Raw genomic sequence first — 21558 nt, 5'->3', positions numbered from 1 at the left:
TAATCAAATGAGAAGGGCATTATTATGATAACAGGGAAATTTTGAATGTACAGTGCATATTCTAATTATTATATCTACAGTAAGCCTCTAGAGAATGAAGATGCAAATGTTATTGTGGCAAGCAGGAGAGTTCTTCATTTCATACTAAATTCTGTAGTATTTAGGAGTGAAGCTTCTTATGTCTGCAACCTCCTCTTCAGAGGTTTCGCAAAGAAGCATGTACACACACACACACACACACACACACACACATGCACACAGGTACACAGACTACAGAAAGGATAGAGATGTGGCACAACTTTGACCACTGGGGAATGTAGGTGAAAGGCATAATAAGGGTGCTTCCTCACTCATCTTCCAACATTTCCAAAGCTAGATATTTTTTCAAAATAAAAAGTTGATGTGTGTGACACATGACAACACTTAGCTATCAAACTGGAATCACTCTAAGAGCTCTTCATTTTCATAGGGTCAGCATCTGAACATTGGCTCTGCAGTAGGTGTTCATCCAGCTTACAAGGAATAAAGTAAAAGAGAAATAGTTCTTTTCTTTTCTTGTTTTCTCCAACTACCTACTTTTCTTCACTATTCTCATTTGAATTGTGCCTTCATGTTTGTTAAAAAGTGTAAGCTGCTGTTAAAGCTTTGTATATCAGTGTGTGTGTGTGTGTGTGTGCGTGTGTGTGTAAACTTACCCCATTCCACCTCCTACTACATCTAAGATCAAATTGGAAAGGCTAAGGTTGCCAGAAAAAACATAGGACACCCAGTTAAAGTTGAATGTTAGATAAATAGTGAATCGTTTATTTAGTAAAGCTATGTCCCAGATACTTCACAGAGCCCAGATTTTCATGGGCATACTTGTACTAAATTTTTAAAATTATTTATCTGAAATGCAAGTTCACCCAGGCATCCTGTGTTTATATTTGTTAAATATGGCAATCTAAGGAAAGCTCATTTCCTTAATGTATAGGGTTGACCCTGCCCACCAGCATGATTTACCCAAGAGAAAGTGTTTAGAGTTCTTCTATGTTTTATACCACCACGGAAATACTCTCTCAGCCTTCTTAATTATAATACATTTGAAGGATTGCTTTTTATTTGTGATAAAACCTATAGATAGGACATACATACAGATCACATTAAAATACATGAGGATGATAACCCGCCTTAATATACAGTGTTGGATAGGTGGCACGATTAGTAATTGCACATTTATTGTATACAGCATCATAACGTCAATGGATCTCTTCTCAGAAGTACTCGTGTATAAAGAGTACATTTAGGCAGTTAGCGATAGAGTAAGTGCATTACAAACGCTATTTATAGAGCTACGACCTCAAAAATTTCAATCTAATTCCATCTTCTGGGTTGGTGAACCGCTTGATAAATGCTCCTGACTTACAACAACCTTCCAGAAGCACAGCTGGGAAAAGTTACAGAGACTGGCAGAAACAATTGCAGAGACTCACGTAGGAGCGGCACTACCAGTCCATGCCATCACATGCGCACCAGACATATTGCACTTTCCTGAGTTGAACTTGGAAACTGGTAGCCAGATGCAAGCTGGCACAGTGACTCCCCCCCCAAGGCTGGCCCTCACTGGCGGTAGTAGTAATCTTGACCATCATAGCCATCGTAGCCTCGGCCTTTGTAGTAGCTGTATTCATCCTCATAGGCTCGGTAATTGTCCCCACGAGGCTCCCCGTTCTCACTGTCATAGACTTCATACCCAGGGTCGTATGCATTGGCACGGCTTTGCTCATACTCAGCACCATACTCAGCTGTGGTGGTCTTTTCATAGGGTGGGGAGGTGGACCCATAGACGTTGGGCGCTGGGGTTGTGGGTTCAAAGCCACCATTGGGAGAGGGTGTTGTCTTTGAGCTGCCAGTGCTCTGCCCCGCAACCACTGTGGTTCCTGCCATGTTGGCTTCTGTGACGCTTTCTTCACCTCCTTCTTCATCTCCGTTGTCCGCACCACTGCTACCGTTGCCATTCTCCACCGCCGTGCTGTTGGTGCTGGTGCCGTTCACAGCTTGTTCATTTTCATCCACTTCCGCTTCATTATTCTCATTTTCATTCTCTTCCTCCTCCTCCTCCTCCTCCTCCTCTTCATCACTTTCTTCTTTTTTGGTAGCCTTGTATCCTGTATCCCCAGCCTGGAAGGAAAGGTTTCAAGGAATCTAAATTGAGGTGTGAAACAGTTTCAACTTAAAGCCATTGCTGCACGCGACACAGTACTCTGTGCCAATAACCTTGTTTAGGTTCTCACTGAATGGGGGCCACTCCAACTCACCAAAGAGCTGGTGGGGCTCTGACCCCTCAGTATGAGGATGTTGGCAATGTGCTTTTTGGGGGTGGGGGATGAGCCTGATAAGCCTTCTCAGGTGGGGACCCTTGCCATAACTTTGCTACTCACTTTCTCTGCCTGACATCCCCTCCCCTGAGATGCAGTGGTCCCTCGAGGACCTTTATCTATTTTTCATTGCCTGTCCTTGGTCTTCTGTTAAAATGTCGAAAGTCACATAATGACATGAAGAAAGAACTGCCTGGGAGAAGATCTTTCCTTATTTGTATATAGGAAAATGAGGCCTGTTCTGCTTTTTCAATGCATTAATGGAGACAGCACCAAATACCACGTGTTCAGCGTGGGGGATAACCTTAGACTTCCATAAAGAAAAAAGAAAACACACTTAACCCTTTGGAGGAATTATTACCTTTTTTGGGAGCTGGATCGCAGCTAACCCTATGTAATCTGTTTCAGGAGTGGTTTCTTCTCCATAGCCAGGTGTTACACTGGAAAGTGTAGTGTTCACAGTCTCAGATTCTTCATCTTCGTTTCCATTAGAATCTTCATTGTTTTCTTCTTCATTTGAAGTCTCCTGGAGAAAATATCCATAGCAAAAAAAAACATACAATCGCTGGAAGACAGCTCAAGATTTATTGGAGCTGTGAACCCCTCTTTGAAAAATCTTTAGATCTTTTGGCAGCTCATTCTTCTGCCTCTGCTCTTGACATTTGTACTTCTCAATTCTAAGAGTACAAAGTTATCTAACCCTATTTGCCACATGAAAGTGCATCTCAGATTTTTCTTCTTTCTGTTTTACCCAGTTCAAAAGTATTTGTGTTTCAAACACCTGACACAAAGTCACTTTTTCTGTAGGAAACAGAAAATAAATAATCTAAGAAAATCTTAATAGTGTATTATATTATTGCATGAAGACTTTAAAAAAATTTACACTCTTATGTTTGCAAACATTATACTAATTTATCTTAATTCTGTCCTCTTAGGGAGCTGTTTAATTGACCTAATTTCCAACAATAAAAGTCAAGAGTTTGTATATATAGACCTTATTAACTTTAAGGGAATATTGGAAATAGATTCATTTCAAATGATTTTAGGAGAGTATAATGTTCAGATAACTTTATAATTTCAAACAAACAAGGAAACAAAACCCAGATTTAGCTTATCTTATTGACAGAGAATGACCAAAGCAGAATATTTTCGTTTCATTAAATTTGTAAATTCTTCAGGTTCATTGAAGATTCTTGCTATTACAAGCACCTACCCCATAACCATGACCTAGCTAATTGTGTCAAGTCCTTACAAATACATGTGAATACAATTCTTGGGGACTCTATATTTAGCCTAAATTGTCTCTGAAATTTCAGGGTCGAAGATTCCCATTTTTTATCTATTCACATTTCCATTATTATTATCTTTAACGAAGGGTCTCCAGAACATTGGTTCCTCTGAAATTTCAAAGCCAAACCACCAAAATATTTACTGGGTGCCACATATGTGTAAAAAAAATGTGCTAGGCAGTGTGAGGAGATCTAAAAGAGTGTGCAGCTCTATTCTTCCCCCCAAAAAAACATTCTAACCTTGATCTTCTAGATTAAGAGGAGTTTGTAGATAGGATCTGGTAGGATATACATGTTCAGGGGAGGTTGATAAAATTTTAGATGACTTCATGAGAGTCCCCAAAGAGACCCAAACTTCCTCCATCCTCATTCACTACTACAAATGAAGCACCATTGTCAGAAGATAATCGGTCTAATCAGGAAATGTATCTGAAAAGGTAATCTTACAACCACTGTGGGAAAACAGCTGTACTTAGATGGATAACCCTAGCTTGGTTCTTGTGGAAGATTGCTATGTGAAACTCCAGGGGGAATTTTGTGGGATTTAGTAGGTGGCATTTTTCCTGGTACTGGCATGGCATTCTTGTAAAGTCTCCTTTTAAGCCATTAGTGTAATTAGGGTATGGGAAATGTACTTTAGAAAAACCAAGCTAATAATTTGTCACCTTTCATGTTCCCACAGCATTTTTGTTTTCAAGGTAGCTGGCCCTTATATGTAATCTCTTTTTTTACTGTCATTGTCTATTCACGAATACCACCCAAGAAAACCTCAATTTAGAAGGTTCCAAGCCAGCACAGAGCTAAAATTAACTATCCAGGAAAATGCATCCTAATTAGTACGTTTCCTTAGGCAAGAGTGTTAGTTATAAATAAGATAGCACAATTTCCAAGATATGTAGATTAATTTTAGCCATAGACTATACTAATTTGTAGGAAGATGTGTATATGTTCTGAGTATTTTAATTTCTATAAAACATAAATTATATTATTACACAAAATGTTCATGAAACTCCCATTTAAAAGAACGACCCAATTCTGTTCACTATGAAAGGCAGATGAATCACAGTGCCTTTCGAGAGGATGTGAATTGGCTTTTTTAGACTACCCACTTAGGAAACCGAATTTCTAAAGTTTAGTCCTTCAAACAAGTATTGTGTTGAGTTTAGGACAATTATATTTACTTGTCATCTACCATCGTGTTCACTCAGGTTTTCATCACCCGCCTAAATATAAATACTATCTATTGCTTTTCAGCAGATATTGTATTTCTTTCACTTAAAACAGAGATATTTTTGTTTTCGTGTACCATTCATAGGTAACTTGAAACCCAAACTACAGTAGTGTTTTAAAGAGGTTATTTTAGCTGATTGTAGTTTAAATAACATCCCTCTCGTTCAAAATAGTAGACTGTGGGCAGTTAGTAAAGTGGCAGCAGCTTTTTGCTAAGCCCAGATTACAGTAGACTACTTTCCTATTTGTTTTTGTGCTGCCTGGCTTGTTTCAAAAAAAGACTGAAAATTTCTCACCTCGTCTTCCTCCTCTTCTGAGCTATCACCACCTCCATTTTCTTCAGAAGAGTCACTATTTCCCTTCAAGAAAAAATATGTGTGTACATACATAGTCAACATCAACTAAAATTTCCTACGGTTTAAAATAAGATAAAATAATAATACTGAAACCAATTAATACCACCAGTGTGAGTGAGTTATTCACTTACAACATGTCTCATGCTAGTGTGAAAAAGGTGTTAGGCACATATGAAATGAGAGGCACCCCATTTTCTACCCCGCAGCATTGCCGCTATGCTGAGACGTGTTGCATGTAAAAACCAAAGAGGGCTGGGGATTTAGCTCAGTGGCACTATGCCTGCCTCACAAGTGCAAGGTCCTGAGTTCGAACCCTAGTACCACACACACACACATACACACACACACACACTACACGTGAGTAAAGAATCACAGGATTATTCCAACATGAAAGAATGAAGGAAGCATCAGGTCCAGAGTTTTAATTTCACAGAGAAGGAATTAGAGGCTCAACTTGTGGTTTTTCCCAACCAGATAAAGGTAGATCTTGGACTAAGACATAGATTGCATTGCTTTTTTCCCTTTATAAAGCATAAATAAAACAGATTCAGCTTATTATCAAATGCAAATTGTTACTAGATGATTCTTTTAAATAATGAGGCCTGGGTGAATTTAAATCAGAATGTTATTTAAAAGAAATTAAAGTTGCATCTGTATTTTCTTTTCACTTAATTAAAGCTTTTTTAAAAAAATAAGTTATATATATACATATATATATATATATGAGGTAAGTGTATAAATAAAAATGTACTCATTCAAGAGATTTCACAGAATAGCATTCCTCTGAGATTAATAAGAAATGAAAATGAAGTATCTGTATGTAAAAAGAATCTGTATGTAGAAATGTAATTATAGGTTAATGAGTTTTACACTTTTTTTAGTGCTTGTATCCAATCCAGAGACTCGTGAATTTCATACAAGTGCCTCACCATTGAGCCACATTCTCAGCCCAAGCTTCACTACTTTTTTTAAAAACGGAAATGTAAGTCTAAATATCTGTTGTCAACCTTAAAGACAGTAGAGGAGATACTTTATCTGTCTACCAAAGACAATCTGAACCTAGTTTGCAGCTTTTCTATCTTTTCTGAAACCACTGCTAAGGGTACCAGAACATCAAATAAATAGCTTCCATTTCTTTCATTTCCTGCCAGGCATGTTTTAGCTTTGGTTCTGATGTCCCATGTGGAGAGAACATGGCTGCAGAAAGCCCCGAAGCTCTGCGTCAGGAATCAGATGGGAGAAACATCTGCACCCTCCTTCTTTCAGGGCTGTCCCTACCAGCCTCATTCTTCAAATGGCTGCATCATCCACCCAGCGAAAGGGGGAGCTTGTCCCTCCCGCCAAGAGTAACCTTGGGCGGAAAGAGAATGATTAGGTCTCCCTTCGATGCTGTGACCTTAACAGTTGTGTCTTCAACCCAGAGCGGGCATGGAGCAGGTTATCATATTAGAACTATTTCTACTTGTTTGTTAAATTAAATATAGAGGACTGTATATTTAAACAGTCAGAGCTGTTCTCAGCAATAGCGTTCTAGCCATTCTACCTGCCTCCTCGCCTCTGGCTTTCTCCCTGGCTCAGCCATACCGCCTTTCAGTCTGGGAGGGCAAATTAAAAGCTGTGTACAATGACTTGAAACATTGACACTTTCATTTCTCTCCCTCGCTTTCATTTATGCCCTATTGCCAATTCATCACTTGATCCTACTGGTTCCTCATAGATAGGTAAGCTATAGGAGACCGCTGATAGCTGTGTAATCCATGTTACGTATTTCAGGCAGGATGGTATTTCAGAAATTACTGTATATAAACACATGTGTCTGAATAAGACAGAAATTTCAAAGTCATTACAGCTTAGTGCATTTGAAGGTGACAATTTTGGATGCTAAATATCTCATCGAATACATTTAAGGGCCATCAAAAAGTAAAGAAAAAGGTCATAAATACTAGTTTGATGGATCAGTCGATATGCTTTGTTTTTATTGTGAAACACTTGTCTTACAAACTACACATTAGTTGTACACATAGACCTACTACATATAACTTGCGAAAATTTTGTATATTGAGGTTTATGAAATTTGGATCTGTCAATAATGAAAATTTGACTTCTCCCAGTATCGTTTTACTGTGGTTATTTTAGTTGGACCACACATACTTATGCATAAAATTATCTAGCTGAGAATACATACATATATCTAAGTATCAGATACTTCAGAAAAGTCGAGGAGGTAGTCAGAAATTTGAATTTACTTTCATTTGTGTTTAGTTTAAGACAGACAACAAAGTTCCAAATGAGCAGTTTATTCTGGGTCCTGAGGTGAACCAGGCAATGGAAGACAATTCAGAAAACCCACAACTCTTGTTTCATTTATGCTCATATTTCTGTGACCACACAGACTCCTCATAATTACAATGGTGCTAGAAATACTTTCAAATGGTCATTTCCTACCATTGTGTGAGTTAGCGGGGTCAGCCTGACACATGGTGAGATGCAGTGCCAAGCCACCATGCTAATGCAGCAATCTGAGCATCTCAGCTGCTTTCAGGGCCCCAGGAGTCCTGGGTCCAGTGGTGCTAACCGGTGCTCAGAATCTAAACCGTGCAGTAAGAAAAATAGTGGAGTCTGGTTTGCTGCATATTTAAGGTAGACACCACACCCTGTAGTTTCCAAAGGTTCTCTTTACAGGTAACCTAGTAAAAACAGAAACTCTTATTTTTAGTTGTAGTTTTTTGTCTTTTTGTTTACAAATTATGGGGATGTTTTGGTTTCCTCAAAAGCTATTCAATGCACTTTGTGAATTTCTCTCTTGCCTCTGCAGTTCTTGAACTATGGGTCCATTATAACTCTGCTGCAATGTGTGACATGTAGCTCTGTCACCTGTAAAAGCTAAAGGGTCAGAAAATCTTAGTAATTGCCCTTATCAAAGTGTCTTTTTAAGGTCACTGCTATTTATGAAATAAATTTTTCTCCTTACCAACTAGAGAGCTCTGAATTGTCATATTTAAAACAACTGTGTGCCAGTATTGCCTGAACTATCATGCGACGATGAACTTATCATGGCTTAATTGTGAATGCCCGAGAAGACAAATTGCTTTTGTCACTAAGTTAGCTAAAACACCTCAACTCCATGAGCCAAGGTGTTTGGTTTTATGATGTCATTCTAGATCGGAGCCTAAAAGATTTGTATATATATATCTCTGCTTTAAAAGAAAATTTAGAAATTAATTTTATTATGTGAAAAACAGCTTTCTCTAGTAAGCAGTTTTTCTGGGTGAATTTATCGGGAGTCGGATTAAGTGTTTTGATATTAAATTTGATCATTTTAAGTTGTAATATGAAAAGGAAAATTAATTTTTATGCTTACCTGAACTGCAAACCGTTTCAGAGGAGGGTACAAGTAGCCATACTTGTAAAGATAATATCGTGGCCTGTACTTAAAGACCTGCACAAACAAAATAAATGTTAATAAATGTTATATTCATTTCAGAGGCTCAATAAATCCAAAGCAAATTTAGGCCAAAGAAGTATGATGAAGTTAATTACCCCATTTTCTTCAGAATCTTCTAATTTGAATCTTCTTTGCAAATTTTTCATCTGTTTTAAAAGAGCATTTAATTATCACACATACTCTCTTTTACACACAAAAAAGACAAATTGGAAAAATAACTCTCAGGTTTTTATAAAGAACTTACTGAGAATGCACAGGCCATCCCCAAGATGCTGAGCAAAATTAAAGCAGTCTTCATTTTGGTGATTTCTAGAATTAACAAAGTGGTGAGGTTAATAAATATTAAAATAAGTGCCTGCTTTTTTGCTCATATCCAAAGACAAAGTATTTAATTCATTCTCACTTCTGTCTGATTAACATTTGGGCTGATTAAAACCAAATTTCTTGGCTGGGGATGTAGTCCAGTGGGAAAGCAATTGCTTAGCACACACGTAAGGCCCTGAATTCACTCCCTGGAACAAAATAAAAACAAACAATACACACAGGTGCACACACACACACACACACACACACACACATACACCACCAAAAAAAAAAAACACCCTATTTCTATATTTGTTTTCAAATTGCTCCTTCCATTTGAGTTATAGAGGACTGACTCTACCCATCTGAGTTCTTCTTAGTTTTCTATTTGCTTTTAGCCTGTTCTGCTGTGACCTGTCGTTGGAAGAGTGTTTCCTCACTGCAAGGGGCTTCGAAGGCTTAGAGTGTTTACACTGGGGCAAGGGAGCATCGTAGTATCACAGACATGGGCAAGTCAGCTACGTGGACTGAACTGTGGCAGTGGTTAGGTATGCTGTTTGTTTATAACTAAAAACTAGACAGAACTTGAATGTGTTTAAATGATTGCTTTCATGCAATGAGCTACAAGCACTTTACAGCTTCTGCACATAAGTTTTGCAATAAAAGTTCACCTGTAAAATAAGAGGTAGGATCGTTTTTCTATGAATATCTCAGAATGCTTATTTGTGTGTGTGCATGCCCATATACATAGAGGGGCAGGGCATGACAAGTGAAGTACCATTCTCATAGCATATGAAGCTCAATAGCCATGCTATGAGAAAACTTTTTCCGAGTCTCCTCTTGGGAGATTAGTAATGACTTCCCTTAAATCAGACTGGCCTGGAGTACCATTAGGTTTTTCATCTGCTAGTGTGGGAGACTCTGATAGGATGGATTAGAGATCCTGTGGGGTGCTAGACATGGATGGAGACTGCAGTCCTGTGGTACAGTTGATACAGATCTCAAAATGGGAATAGTTTCTAACAGCGCCGGGCTTTGCAGTCGTGAAAATCCTCACTTCCTAACAGACTCCTCATAAGTAAGAGGAGGTAGTGAAATCTTATCCTATTTTAACTTTACTATATGGGATAAAATTATAATTTAAATTTCTGTCATCTAGAGGTTGAATATATTTAGCTGAAGGCCTACTAACATGTGCTTACTTGCATTTACACGCATGTGACTGATACAGCTGCCTTGTTCCTTGTGACAGTTTGGCAGCATTTTGCTAGCAATGGGTAACCACGATGGGTTTCCCCATAAACACGCCTCAAAAAGCAATATCTAAAATGTGAAAATTCCATGTCATACAATTGTTCCCTGCAAGTAGAATTTGCATTTTGTCCTTGTCACTCAAGAGCCATTGCATCCATATTGAGTATGTGACCCTAACAAAATCGTACACCGAGTAAGGTGTGAGGCCTGGCTCTTACGCCACTCTCCATTTGTGGGGCAGAGTGTGGCCTACACACTTCCTCACAGTACCCCCGTTAAAGAAGCTTGCATGGCTACGGTGGTGCTTTGAAAAATGCTTTGGTTTTTGCAGCCCGTGGTGGAGCCCAACAGCACACACAAAGATTATTGCTATACAGCACCACAAAAAGACCTTGGATAATGTTTGTAATATTTTATAAAACTAAAATCTTAAATACATAGGACTCTAGAGAGAGTTAATGATTACATAAATTTCTCATAAAAGTCATAAAATAACCAGATGAAAACATGGCAGGGATAATATTTTCAAAAGAACCAAGTAATTTATGTGTACAGCAATTGCCTGCCTCATAAATCTCATTTTATTTACTTTGTGATTCATCAAAAGGCAAGCACTTCCGTACCACTACTAAGTCAGGCAATTCTTAAAGGATTATTTTGAGAATTTGATTACAAGTTTTTATTGGGAAGAATATAATAAGTTACCAAAATAATGTTTCTTCAGTACCATATTTTTCCATAATGATTTTAGAGCTATAGAATATTAACATTATGAAACCTAACATATCATACCATAAATAGAGCTGAAGAACAGAGTAAGTATAATTTACCCAGGCAAAATCACAAATGCAAAATAATACTTCAGCCAGTTTATCTTGAAAGTATCATGGTGAGAGAACAAACAGCACTCTACTGTGAGCAGAAATAAAAAAGCAAAATGCATCATTTTCTAGTTCACATTCACATTATTAACAGCTTATTTACATACTTATGTTAACAAGCTAAGACCTTTGGAAAGAATCTAAAATCAGAGGAACTAGTTTAAGGGTAAGCAAATGATAAATCACATAGCTATTCTACACAATGCAGTGAGATTCACATTTAAATAAAAGCCCAAAGCCCAAACAGAAAGGTGAGTGTGTAGTGCCTGGTTCTAAGGCAGGAAGCTGTCAGATGGAGTCTTACCCCGTGGCAATGCTGGAGCAAGCAGACAGGCTGACCAGTGAGGGACACAGATTGAGTGCCTCCTCTGCCCTCACATTCATTCACTTGCTCTAGCTTGCTATAAACCTTTCTTTGCCTTTCAGCAGCCAATCACTGTCATGGTCAGGGTGATGTCAGAATGTGGATTCTCACCAGAATACCCCCAAACTTCAACACTCTTTCAAGACACAGGCTCTGTTGAATAAACATGAAACATAGTCCCAGTGCCAAGAGGTTTGCATTGTGGAATTTAATTGAAGGTTTAGATGAAGATGAATAGTTTGAGTTCCAAATATATATAATAATATACTGGATTTGAATTAAAATAAATAGCAAAAGATTTAACCATTTAAAATTTTTATAATTACTCAAGTTTTCACTATGTTGAAAGAAAGGAAAACACTATCATCACACACAATTCTACTTGGTGAAAGAAGGGAAAAAAAGAGAAAAAAAGAAACTAATAAAGGAAAGTTTTTTTTTTTTTTTTTTTTTTTTTTTTTTTTTTTTTTTTTGGTATCGGGGATTGAACTCAGGGCCTTGCGTTTGCAAGGCAGGCCACCGAACCACTGAGCTAAATCCCTGCCCCTGGTATTTTAATATTGATTATTTTGTTTTTATTTCTGAAATGTGCTTCAGTGACTCATAACAATATTAAATTAATCAGACTTTATGAGATATATTTTCTAAAGCATGATGTTGACTGTAAAGTTTAAAATTCTTTTGACGATTCAGCTACTAAAGGCAGATTTAATTTTTGTCAAATAAATTTTTTTAGATGTTTCATTTATGTGTCATGCAAATTCATTTTATTTTGAGAGGGATTCTGTATAGCTCTTGCTATTCATTTCCGTATTTTTTCCTATGCGCATAGAAAAATTATTAAAGCTGGCAGTAGTAATCCATTATTATTGAAATTATCCATGAAAACCAAACCCCAATAAATGGATTTGTAGATCAAAGTATTAATTTTTTAATTTGCAACAGGAAATCTAGCTAGTCTATAGTTTGCATATTTTTCTCATCCGGTCATTTCATTCTTCCTTTGATCACAAGGTCTATTTCACAACAATTAAAGAAACCAAACTTAATAAATATCATTGCGTGCCAGTCACCTTAGAATCTTTGGATGACTTACCCACAAAAAGGTGTTTCACCAAGGTTGCTTAGAAAATGTAGAATCATGAAATCTGAGTGGAAAGCGCTCTTTAAATTAATTTAACCCCACACATTTAGTTCAATTTAGGGATCCCTGAATTATAGTAGACTGTGTTATAGGATAGCTTAAGAAGAAACAAAAAAACAAGAACACATTAAAAGAAAAACCTGGTTCTTGTCTTTAAGACTTTCATAGTTATGTCAGGAGAAAACTATATAGCTCTAGGGCACAACAACTGAAATATCTACAAGGTTCAGAAACACTATGAAATGCAGAAGTTCAACTGGACAAAAGTGCAATAGAGCAGGATCTTTACAGAGATTAGCAGTTGCCTACGTTATCAAGAGGAAAGAGGTTGCCAAGAAGGAAGAGGAAGCATTTTTAGGAATGGACCCAAAGGATAGGAAAATGTATTAAACCCGATATATCAATCACCACGTCATTTTGGGGCTCCCGTGCTAGTTTTCCACTTGCACCGTTTCACTCATTACATACACACACAGAAAAAGGAAAAAAATCTGAGATTATTCCCATGATACAGATGAGATAAGAGAGGCATAGTAATGATAAGTATGTCCTGGATTGTGTCGTTAATACATGGGGTAATCAAAAAATCAAAGTCAAGTCAAATTCTAGTGCTCACAGTCACTGCATACTTCGCTGGCACATTCAGAAAACTGGACCATGATGAGTAGAAGCAGCAACAAATGAGATGATAGAGAGACCTGCAGGTCCCACTAATGAGGAGGGAGCTCATAATAGAAACTGAGAAAACCAAGAGGTTAAAGCAGAAAAAGAACGTTCAGATCTGCAGTTTGGAAAAATCATTTGATGAGAATACAGAGATGGGTGAGGAAAGCAAGACTGCTAGGAAGGAAGACAACCTGAAAAAGCTATCTTAGGGGCTCATGAAAACCACGATAAATTCTGAACTCAGGCAGTACTTGTGAGCTTGGACAGGAGGAAACAAGTGAGAGAAAGACAGTACCGGAATAACTCAACGGAAATAAGAGAGGAGGCCTTCTGGATATCCAGTTTGGATCATTTTGGGAGTGTTGCTATCATATCTTACACGTGTTTCATGGAGTACTACTAAGTTCTAGTCATTTGGCAAGCATTTGTTGACAGTGACGTAATAACATAATGAAGGGTAGAGGCTGAGAATCAAAAGTCTGGGGTTTTATTCTTGACTTTCCCACTAACTTGATTTTCTTAGCTACTTTGAGGTTTCAATTTAACTAATCTTTTAAACACTGAGGATGTTTACGTCGAAATAAAATTTTAAAAAGACCAAGACTGTGTGTCTCCCTCACTCACTCATAGAGCCTGCCAGCCAACTAATTGAACGTGAGTGACGAGGTCTCCGTCTACCAGGTTAGAGGAAACAGAGGTAGAGACGAATACGTAAAAGGACTCCGCTGGGATGTAACCAGCAAAAGCCAGAGGGGAGGAAACATTACTACCTGGTTTCTTCAACAAAGTAGTACAAAGAATAAAGTGGAAAGGGAAATCATACATTTTAGTAGACTTCAGAAGCAAATATAAAGAAAGTGATAAGCAGGATACATATTGAAGATATACTCCTAAGTGAAATAAATAAGTCCCACATGTGTAAATACCGAATAGTTTCCCTGGTGTGAATATTCTGCAACAATGCATAAGATTCTAATAAGATTACTGACATTTAGAAATGGGAGGAAAGGAGCTAAAGATGTAGGGAAGGTGTGATACGTAGGGGAAGAACAAAAAGGGAAAAGAAAAAAATGTGAGAGAATGAAAAGATGAAAATAAAGTGTTTGTAGATGGGGAGGGGAGGAGGGGGTGAAGGGAGGGCAGAGGTAAGGGGAAAAAAATGAGAATCAAGACTTGCCATGTAAAGGTACATGATCCCAACAATGAATGTAACTGTACTGTATCCCTAAATGTACCAATAAACTCAATAAAAAAAAAAAAGTGATAAGCAACTGGAGAAACGTTGAATGTTCACTTGGTATTTTACAGTAATTACAGTTAATTTTTAAAGGTCTGATGATATTTTTTTTATTTTAAAAAATGAATTCTTTTAGAGTTGAAATAGTTCTCTGTGGTAGAGAAGATAATAAAAGTTTGATCATAAATTGAAATAGTTGAATTCCTGATAATTGTTGAATGGCTTAGTCAGGATTCATGGTACTTTTCTCTAATTTTTGTGTATTTTCAAGTAATCTCTAAAAATATTTTTTAAGAAAATGATTAATCTAGGTGCTTGCTACAGCCTTTTCAATTTCTAATATTCTGTGATTCTCTATTTTCAATAACTTATTAGGCCCCAGATACTTCCCAGTAGTCTCCTAGCTAGTAAATTGATTTGGTTTATCCAGTTTTTTTTTTTTTTGGCACATTCTTTCTAAACAATAGTGCTGGAGAAAAAAAAAAAAATCTGGCATCCTAACTTTGTTTTCTATAATCAAGGTTGTCTTAACAACACTATTTTTTGTCTATTCTTTTTTCCCATGAAGCTCATTGGTACATTTTGGGTGCACATTATGATCACACTCAACACTGGAATTTGTACCTGTACATAATGTATCTTGGTTCTCGTTTTTTCCGCATGCCCCTTCTCTTCTTTCCACCCCCTGCCCACCCCTATTTACAAAAAGTTTGTTTTCATTTGTTTCTTATTTTCTCATATTTTTCTTTCGCTTCTTTCCTCCTCCCCTTTCCCCTCCCCTTTGATCTTTCTCTTCCTGCTTTACATTATCTATTATACATTTTGGTCCTCACACTTTCAGTTTTTCACACTAAAGAAACTATTTGATATTTTATATATGTTTGTCCTATTTGTTTCACTTAAGGATATGGCCTCAAGGTCCACCCATTTAGCTATAAATATCTCCAGTTTATTATTCTTAATAGTAGAGTAGTACTCCGTTTTTTAGAAAAAACACCTCTTCTTATCCAGTCACCAGTTGATGAGCATTTGGGCTGTTTCCAAGATTTAGATATTACAAACTGCCACTATAAACATGGCTGCACATATACTGCTGCGATATGATTCTTTTAATTCTTTTGGGAAGATACCTGGCAGGGAATATCTGGATCACTAATCCTAGTTCTCTGAGGAATCTCCACAATGATTTCTACAGCGGTTGCTCCTGCCTATGCTCCCACCAATAGTGATCCACCACACTATTTACTACATTTTCATTATCTTACTACTCTCCTGCATTTAAGCCTGTTGTTATGAATCAGTCCGCTTTGATGGTGTATGAACATTCACTCGTGTTATTGGTCTGCTGTCAAGCTCCACGGTGAGATGGGTCATTTATGGTAAAACCCCACACCCACCCGGATCTACCTTATTTTTAACCTGCTGCAAGTCCTGTGAGCACCACCCTCATTTTTCTTTACACTCTAACCTTTTCCTTTCTTTCTTTTTGCTTTCTTGTTTGGTCACGCCTTCATTATCACTTTCCAGGATACAGTAGTCACAATCCAACGTGGAACACTTGGGTTATCGCCTCCCCCCCATTCATTCTGTGACAGAATTTGGAATCCAATGTCAGGGTGAAATCTTGGTGGTATTCATGGTAACTCTTATTTATTTTCTTTTTATGGTAAGAATATTTAGCACAAGGTCTACCTTCCTCAGTGTTACAAAATGCTGTTAACTGTATGTGCACTGGTACACAGCAATCTCTAGAATACACTCATTCTGTATAACTGAAACTTTGTATCTCTTTACCAGCAAGCCTTCATTTCTCCCTCCTCCTGACCCCTCATCACCACTATTCCATTCTGATTCCAAGTTTAACTATTTCAAATTCTGTCAGTGTGATCACAGAATATTTGTTCTTCTATAACTGGTTTGTTTCATTTAGCATAATGTCCACTTGATTCATCTATGTTTCTTATATTGTAGAATTTCCTTCTTTTTAAAGACAAAATAATATTCCATTGCATATGTATATCATGCTTTCTTTATACATTCATCAATCCGTGAGCATTTAGTTTATTTCCATGTGTGACTACTGTGAGTGGTGCTGCAAAGAACACAAGACTGCTAGCATCTCCTCAAGACCCTCATTTGAATAAATAACCAGACATAGGATTGCTGGTTCTATTAATCCTAAGTAGGACTGCAGCTCTATTTTTAATTTTTTGCAGAAAGTTCATGCTATTTTCCATAATATCAGCAACATTTTACAATACCTCCAGCAAGACAAAAGGATTCTAATTTCTGCACATCCTCCTCAACACTTGTTTGTTTTGGTTTGTTCTCTGGCAGATGGAAAGTGCTATCATGTTCTCATTTTAATGTGCATTTTCCTGGTAACTAGTGACAATGATATTGAGCATCTTTTCATATATTTGTTAGCTATTTCTACGTCCTTTGGGCAAATGCCTACTTGTGCTTTTAGTCTATTTCTTAATCAAATTGTTAGTTTTGTTTGATTGGTTGGTTTTTTCACTATTGATTTGTAGGAGTTCCTTCAAATAGCTCCTTATGGATACATGGTTTGCAACTATTTTCTCATGTTCCATAAGTTGTCTTCTTCCTAGCTTTTGACTTTGGACCAAACTTGCTAGATCTAAGAATCTTAGCTCCTACCTCCTTTTCTTTTTTCTCTCTCTGATTGAGTTTATTGGTACATTTTAGGTATACAGTACAGTTACATTCATCATTGGGATCTTGTACCTTTTCATGGCAGGTCTTGGTTCTCATTTTTTTCCCCTTGTCTCTGCCCTCCCTTCACTCCCTCCTCCCCTCCCCATTTACAAACATTTTATTTCCATTTTTTCTTTCTCTCATATTTTTTCTTTTCCCTTATTTCCTTTCCCCTACCCTTCCCACTTTCCCTACACCTTTAGCCCTTTTCTTCCTATTTCACATTGTCAATCATATTATTAGACTCTTATGTACTGTTATAGTTTTTCACACCAGAGAAAGTATTCAGTATTTACACATGTGTGATTTATTTATTTCACTTAGGAGTATATTCTCAATATTTATCCATTTTCCTATGAATGAATATAATTTCTCATTCTTTATGGCTGAGTAGTATTCTATTTTATAGAAAAACCACATCTTCTTTATCCAGTCTCCAGCGGATGGGCAAATGGGCTGTTTCCAAGTTTTTACAAACTGTGCTACCTCCTTTTCAAATCTCATTTGTTCCTTCTTGCCTGCTAGAACAGGTTTCAAGACGCTTTTCATAAGATTTAGGAGTTATCAAGACTTAAAGGGTTGATTAAAAAATCTTTAAAATATTTTTCAAGTAAAGGTTTTGCAGTTTGAAAGCTTGAATTTTCTGAAATAAATGATGAAAATTTTCCTTTTTATCATTATATTGCTAAGCTCTCAACTGTGCCAGCATTGTTTATTTTTAAAGTCTCTATTATTTCTGTCATAGCTTCCACAACCAGCTCATTCTCTCTGAAACCAAAAAGTAGTCTCTGAAGCCAAAATGTAGTGTCTAGCTCATTTTCTCTGAAGCAAAAAGTCAGTCTTAGCACCCACCTGGTCTTTGCAGTGCTATTCACAGTTCCCTCATCATCTTCCTGACTGTGCTTTAAAACACCATCACTTGATCCTTTCCTACGCAGTCTAAGGTTCACATTCCTTCAGTCCTCTCCTTTACAGCATGCATCCCGCCTTCCACCCAGGCTTACCTGTCCAACCTTGGCCTAGTATTCTCCATCAGTACATTTCTTAGAACCTTACATAGTCAACCAGTGTCTGTTACTCATTGAACTTTGGGGAGCTTGAGTGGTGGGGGATACAAATGACCAAATTGGCAATGCATTCAAAGCTCTACTCCGCTCTTTCCTCCAAGGCTTCATTTATGTGAAGGACATGCAATGTTTTTCCTAACCCTACCCAATTTCTCAGGAGAACACACATGTATTTCACAAATCAAAAATAACAAATAGCAAACTTAAACCTGACATAAAGTCTTATGGAAGGCCATCTTGTTCTGTTACTATTATACTGTGCCCTTGTGCGGTAGTGGTGGTGGTGAGTGTGTATGCTCATGTCATCTGTTTTTTATTGTAATATTCTGGTAGGCAAGGACTGCCTTTATTTAAACTGCTTTATGTGGAGTCAGGGAAACCACATCTATGGCTATTTACATGAGACTGGAAGTTCTCATAGAATTTGACCTTAGGTGAACATTAGGGACACGTATCAATTGGTTTTTGCTCTTTGTATAAAATTGAGTTTTAACATACACTCTGTTTGCAAACAGGAGATTCAAGGGCAAAGTGTTTGTAGTTCCTGTCTCCAAGAGAAAACCCCTGAGTTTGTTACTTTCCTTCTAACTCTGCATTTCTTGAGATTAAGTACAAATGAATGAAAATTGATTCTTGTTGGATCTATTTATGGCTTTTCTAGATACCTTTCTCTCTCTACCTTACTATCAATTTCTCCCAATTGGCTTTCACTGACATTTAATTTTCAAGGGTCTTCCATAAAAGAAAGCAACAAAAGCCCTCTTTTACCCATGTGTCCTACCTAGCTATTCACAGACTCTTCTTCTTCATGTCAAGTTGCCAGCATGTGATGCCTGGACTTCCTCACTTCTACTCCCATTACAACCTCCTGCAGAATGGGCTTTTCCTCCCCAGGCCTTAGAAACTGGATTCTCAAAGGTTAGTAATGAATTCTTTCTTCTTAACCCATGAGTCCTGGTTTGTAAACTGGAATGGTCCCTTTTTGGTTACTTTCTCACATGGTTTCCACTATTTCTTCCTTTTTCCAGATCTCTGCCTTTCTCCCACACCACGGTGCTGCACACACAGCTCTCCCTGCTTCCTTCTGCCCTTGCCCGCTGTTCCCCTGCAGTTCTTCTCTGCAGCTCTTTCTCCCCCTGCTTTTTAGACGTTTGAAATTGCAGTTTTCTGTGCCTGTCCCTATATTCTTTCCATTCTTCAGTCTCCCTCATGGTCCCTTTGATTCCCATGCCTTCATTTACACATCTGTTGTTATATAGAGATTTCCCCCATTTGTATCAGGGTCATTATTAAACTTAAATGGAAATCTCCATTTCAAAGTTGCAATGTTCCATTTCCAGCTGATTTTCCCCCTATAATCTTTGTCCTCTTGTTCAAGCTGCAAGTCTAGCTGTCATCCTTGTCATCACCTGCCTAGATTTTATACCTCCCATTTCCATGAAGGGCTGTCAATTCTACACCCCTCAAATCTGCTATCCACCTCATGACCCCTGGCATCTTTGTCACTCTAGGGCCAAAATAAACTTTCCAAAACACCACAAAATATGGTTTAAATCTCTGATTACAACTCTGTCACTCTAATAATCTCAAGATAAAATGTGAACTTCTTAGAGTTGCACAGAAAACCCTTCCTGGTCCGGTTCCTATCCAACACTCCAGCCTCACGGCTCTCATGCTTCTCCTTTACACAAAGCTCAGCCATTCTGAAATATTTAATTTCTTGTATTCCATGCCTTTCATCAGGGTCTTTGCACATGCTACTTTGTGTGTCCTAGTCAGTCCTAAGTCCCATCCTACCAGAAGGCTGCCCTGACTCCCACCCCAATTAAGGCTGGGCTGTGTACCTTTTCTCTATGTTTCCATTGCATAATAGTACCAACTCATCTCTTCTAGGACTGGCTGCAGATCTCTCATGGCTTGAAGATAGATTATGAGGTAGGAAGAGAGTTTCATTTACTATTACATCTTCAGCCACTCAGCATGGAGTCTGGAAGTGGGCAAATCCCTGCTAATCTGAATGAATGCAGGACCATCTGTCCTAGCACTTCTCAACCTTTTAAAACATTATCATTCTGCTAAGTCTCCATAAGGTGGGAAATTACATCCTGAAGAATAAGATTTTGTTGTATATGGCTGAAGCTTGGAGGATAGTATCTAGGATTTTTTTCTACCACTAAGAACCAGGGTTTGTTTTTCCCCAAATGGGGCAATATTGTTCTCTTTGAGAATGTATGGCCTGTTAGTATAGCTTTCTGATCAAAGAGATTCAGTAAGAAATTTTAATTCATCTCACAGTAGAAGCTTAAAATTATCTGCATTTTTGCTTTTCATGCTCAACTGTACTTTGTAAATACAAAATGGAAAATTTTAAAACTACCCCATTCATAAATTTTAAATTGCATACCTTCTGAGTGGTGAGAAAATATCTCATACTGACCCATTCCTTCATGCACAGGACATGAACTACTCCTTTGCCCAGAATTTCCATGCAGTATGTGCTACCTGCCCATTAGTCACTAAGTAGTGCCTCTTAGCCACTCAACTATCTCAGTGGGGTGGTGCTTGTGTTTAAGTAATAGACTAATGCTAGGTCACAATGCCTGCATCTCCACCTCACTTCACTCAATCACATGGTGTTGGATCATCTCACATTCTGGGCAAGAAGAAGAAGGGTGAATCTAGTGCTGTGAGGTATTAACTTGAGAAAGACAGAGACAGCTGTATCCATGTAATTTCTATTCCAGTATATTGTTACAATTGTTCCATTTTATCATTGGTTATTGTTGTTGATCTCTTACTGAGCCTAATTTATAAATTGAACTTTATCATGTGTATATATAGGAATAAACAATATATTCAGGGTTTGGTACTAGCCATGGTTTTAGGCATCTACTGGGGGTCTCAGAACTTATTCCCCGAGAATAAGGGCATCTACTGTATTTGTAAAAGGGGGCTGTTGTAATAGATCTCATGTTTTAATCTTATCAAAATCTCTTCTGTACAGGTATAATATTAGTAATCACTGTAGAATGTATTTTCTGAAAATATTCATGGCCAGTGAAATTGAGCATTTATTTTTCTTTTAAAAGCTTTAATTATTTTTAGACCTCTCTTGCCTGCCAATTTTATCTTCAGGGGTGTCTTGTTCAGTTCAGGCTGATATAGAAGAATATCATTAATGGACTTATTCAAACAACAAATATTTACTTCTCATGGTTCTGGAAGCTGGAAGTGTGAAATCAAAGTA

The 21558-nt window shown here is 37.6% G+C and overlaps 1 protein-coding gene across 3 annotated transcripts; it reads right to left on the bottom strand.

The window, feature by feature from the left end:
* Window positions 1-1100: 1100 nt before the first annotated feature.
* Ibsp (integrin binding sialoprotein) lies at window positions 1101-20836 on the bottom strand. 3 transcript variants are annotated; one of them, XM_010606740.2, is made up of 8 exons: window positions 20716-20768; window positions 15995-16112; window positions 8922-8986; window positions 8773-8823; window positions 8594-8671; window positions 5173-5235; window positions 2719-2883; window positions 1101-2160 (listed from the first exon to the last, which is right to left on the bottom strand). In XM_010606740.2, exons 3-8 carry the CDS (start codon window positions 8973-8975, stop codon window positions 1600-1602), a joined length of 972 nt encoding a protein of 323 aa, XP_010605042.1. In that variant the 5' UTR covers window positions 8976-8986; window positions 15995-16112; window positions 20716-20768; the 3' UTR covers window positions 1101-1599. The 3 variants fall into 3 exon arrangements, with proteins under 3 accessions (XP_010605042.1, XP_010605041.1, XP_010605044.1); XM_010606739.2 differs by lacking the exon at window positions 15995-16112 and having other exon boundaries at window positions 20716-20836; XM_010606742.3 differs by lacking the exons at window positions 15995-16112; window positions 20716-20768 and adding an exon at window positions 11420-11614.
* Window positions 20837-21558: the final 722 nt, after the last annotated feature.

The sequence above is a fragment of the Fukomys damarensis genome, unplaced genomic scaffold (assembly GCF_012274545.1).
Source record: "Fukomys damarensis isolate Sample0158 unplaced genomic scaffold, DMR_v1.0_HiC HiC_scaffold_37, whole genome shotgun sequence".
NCBI lineage: Eukaryota > Metazoa > Chordata > Mammalia > Rodentia > Bathyergidae > Fukomys > Fukomys damarensis.
Note: the sequence above shows the minus strand (reverse complement) of the source record. Positions and strands in the feature narration are given on the sequence as shown.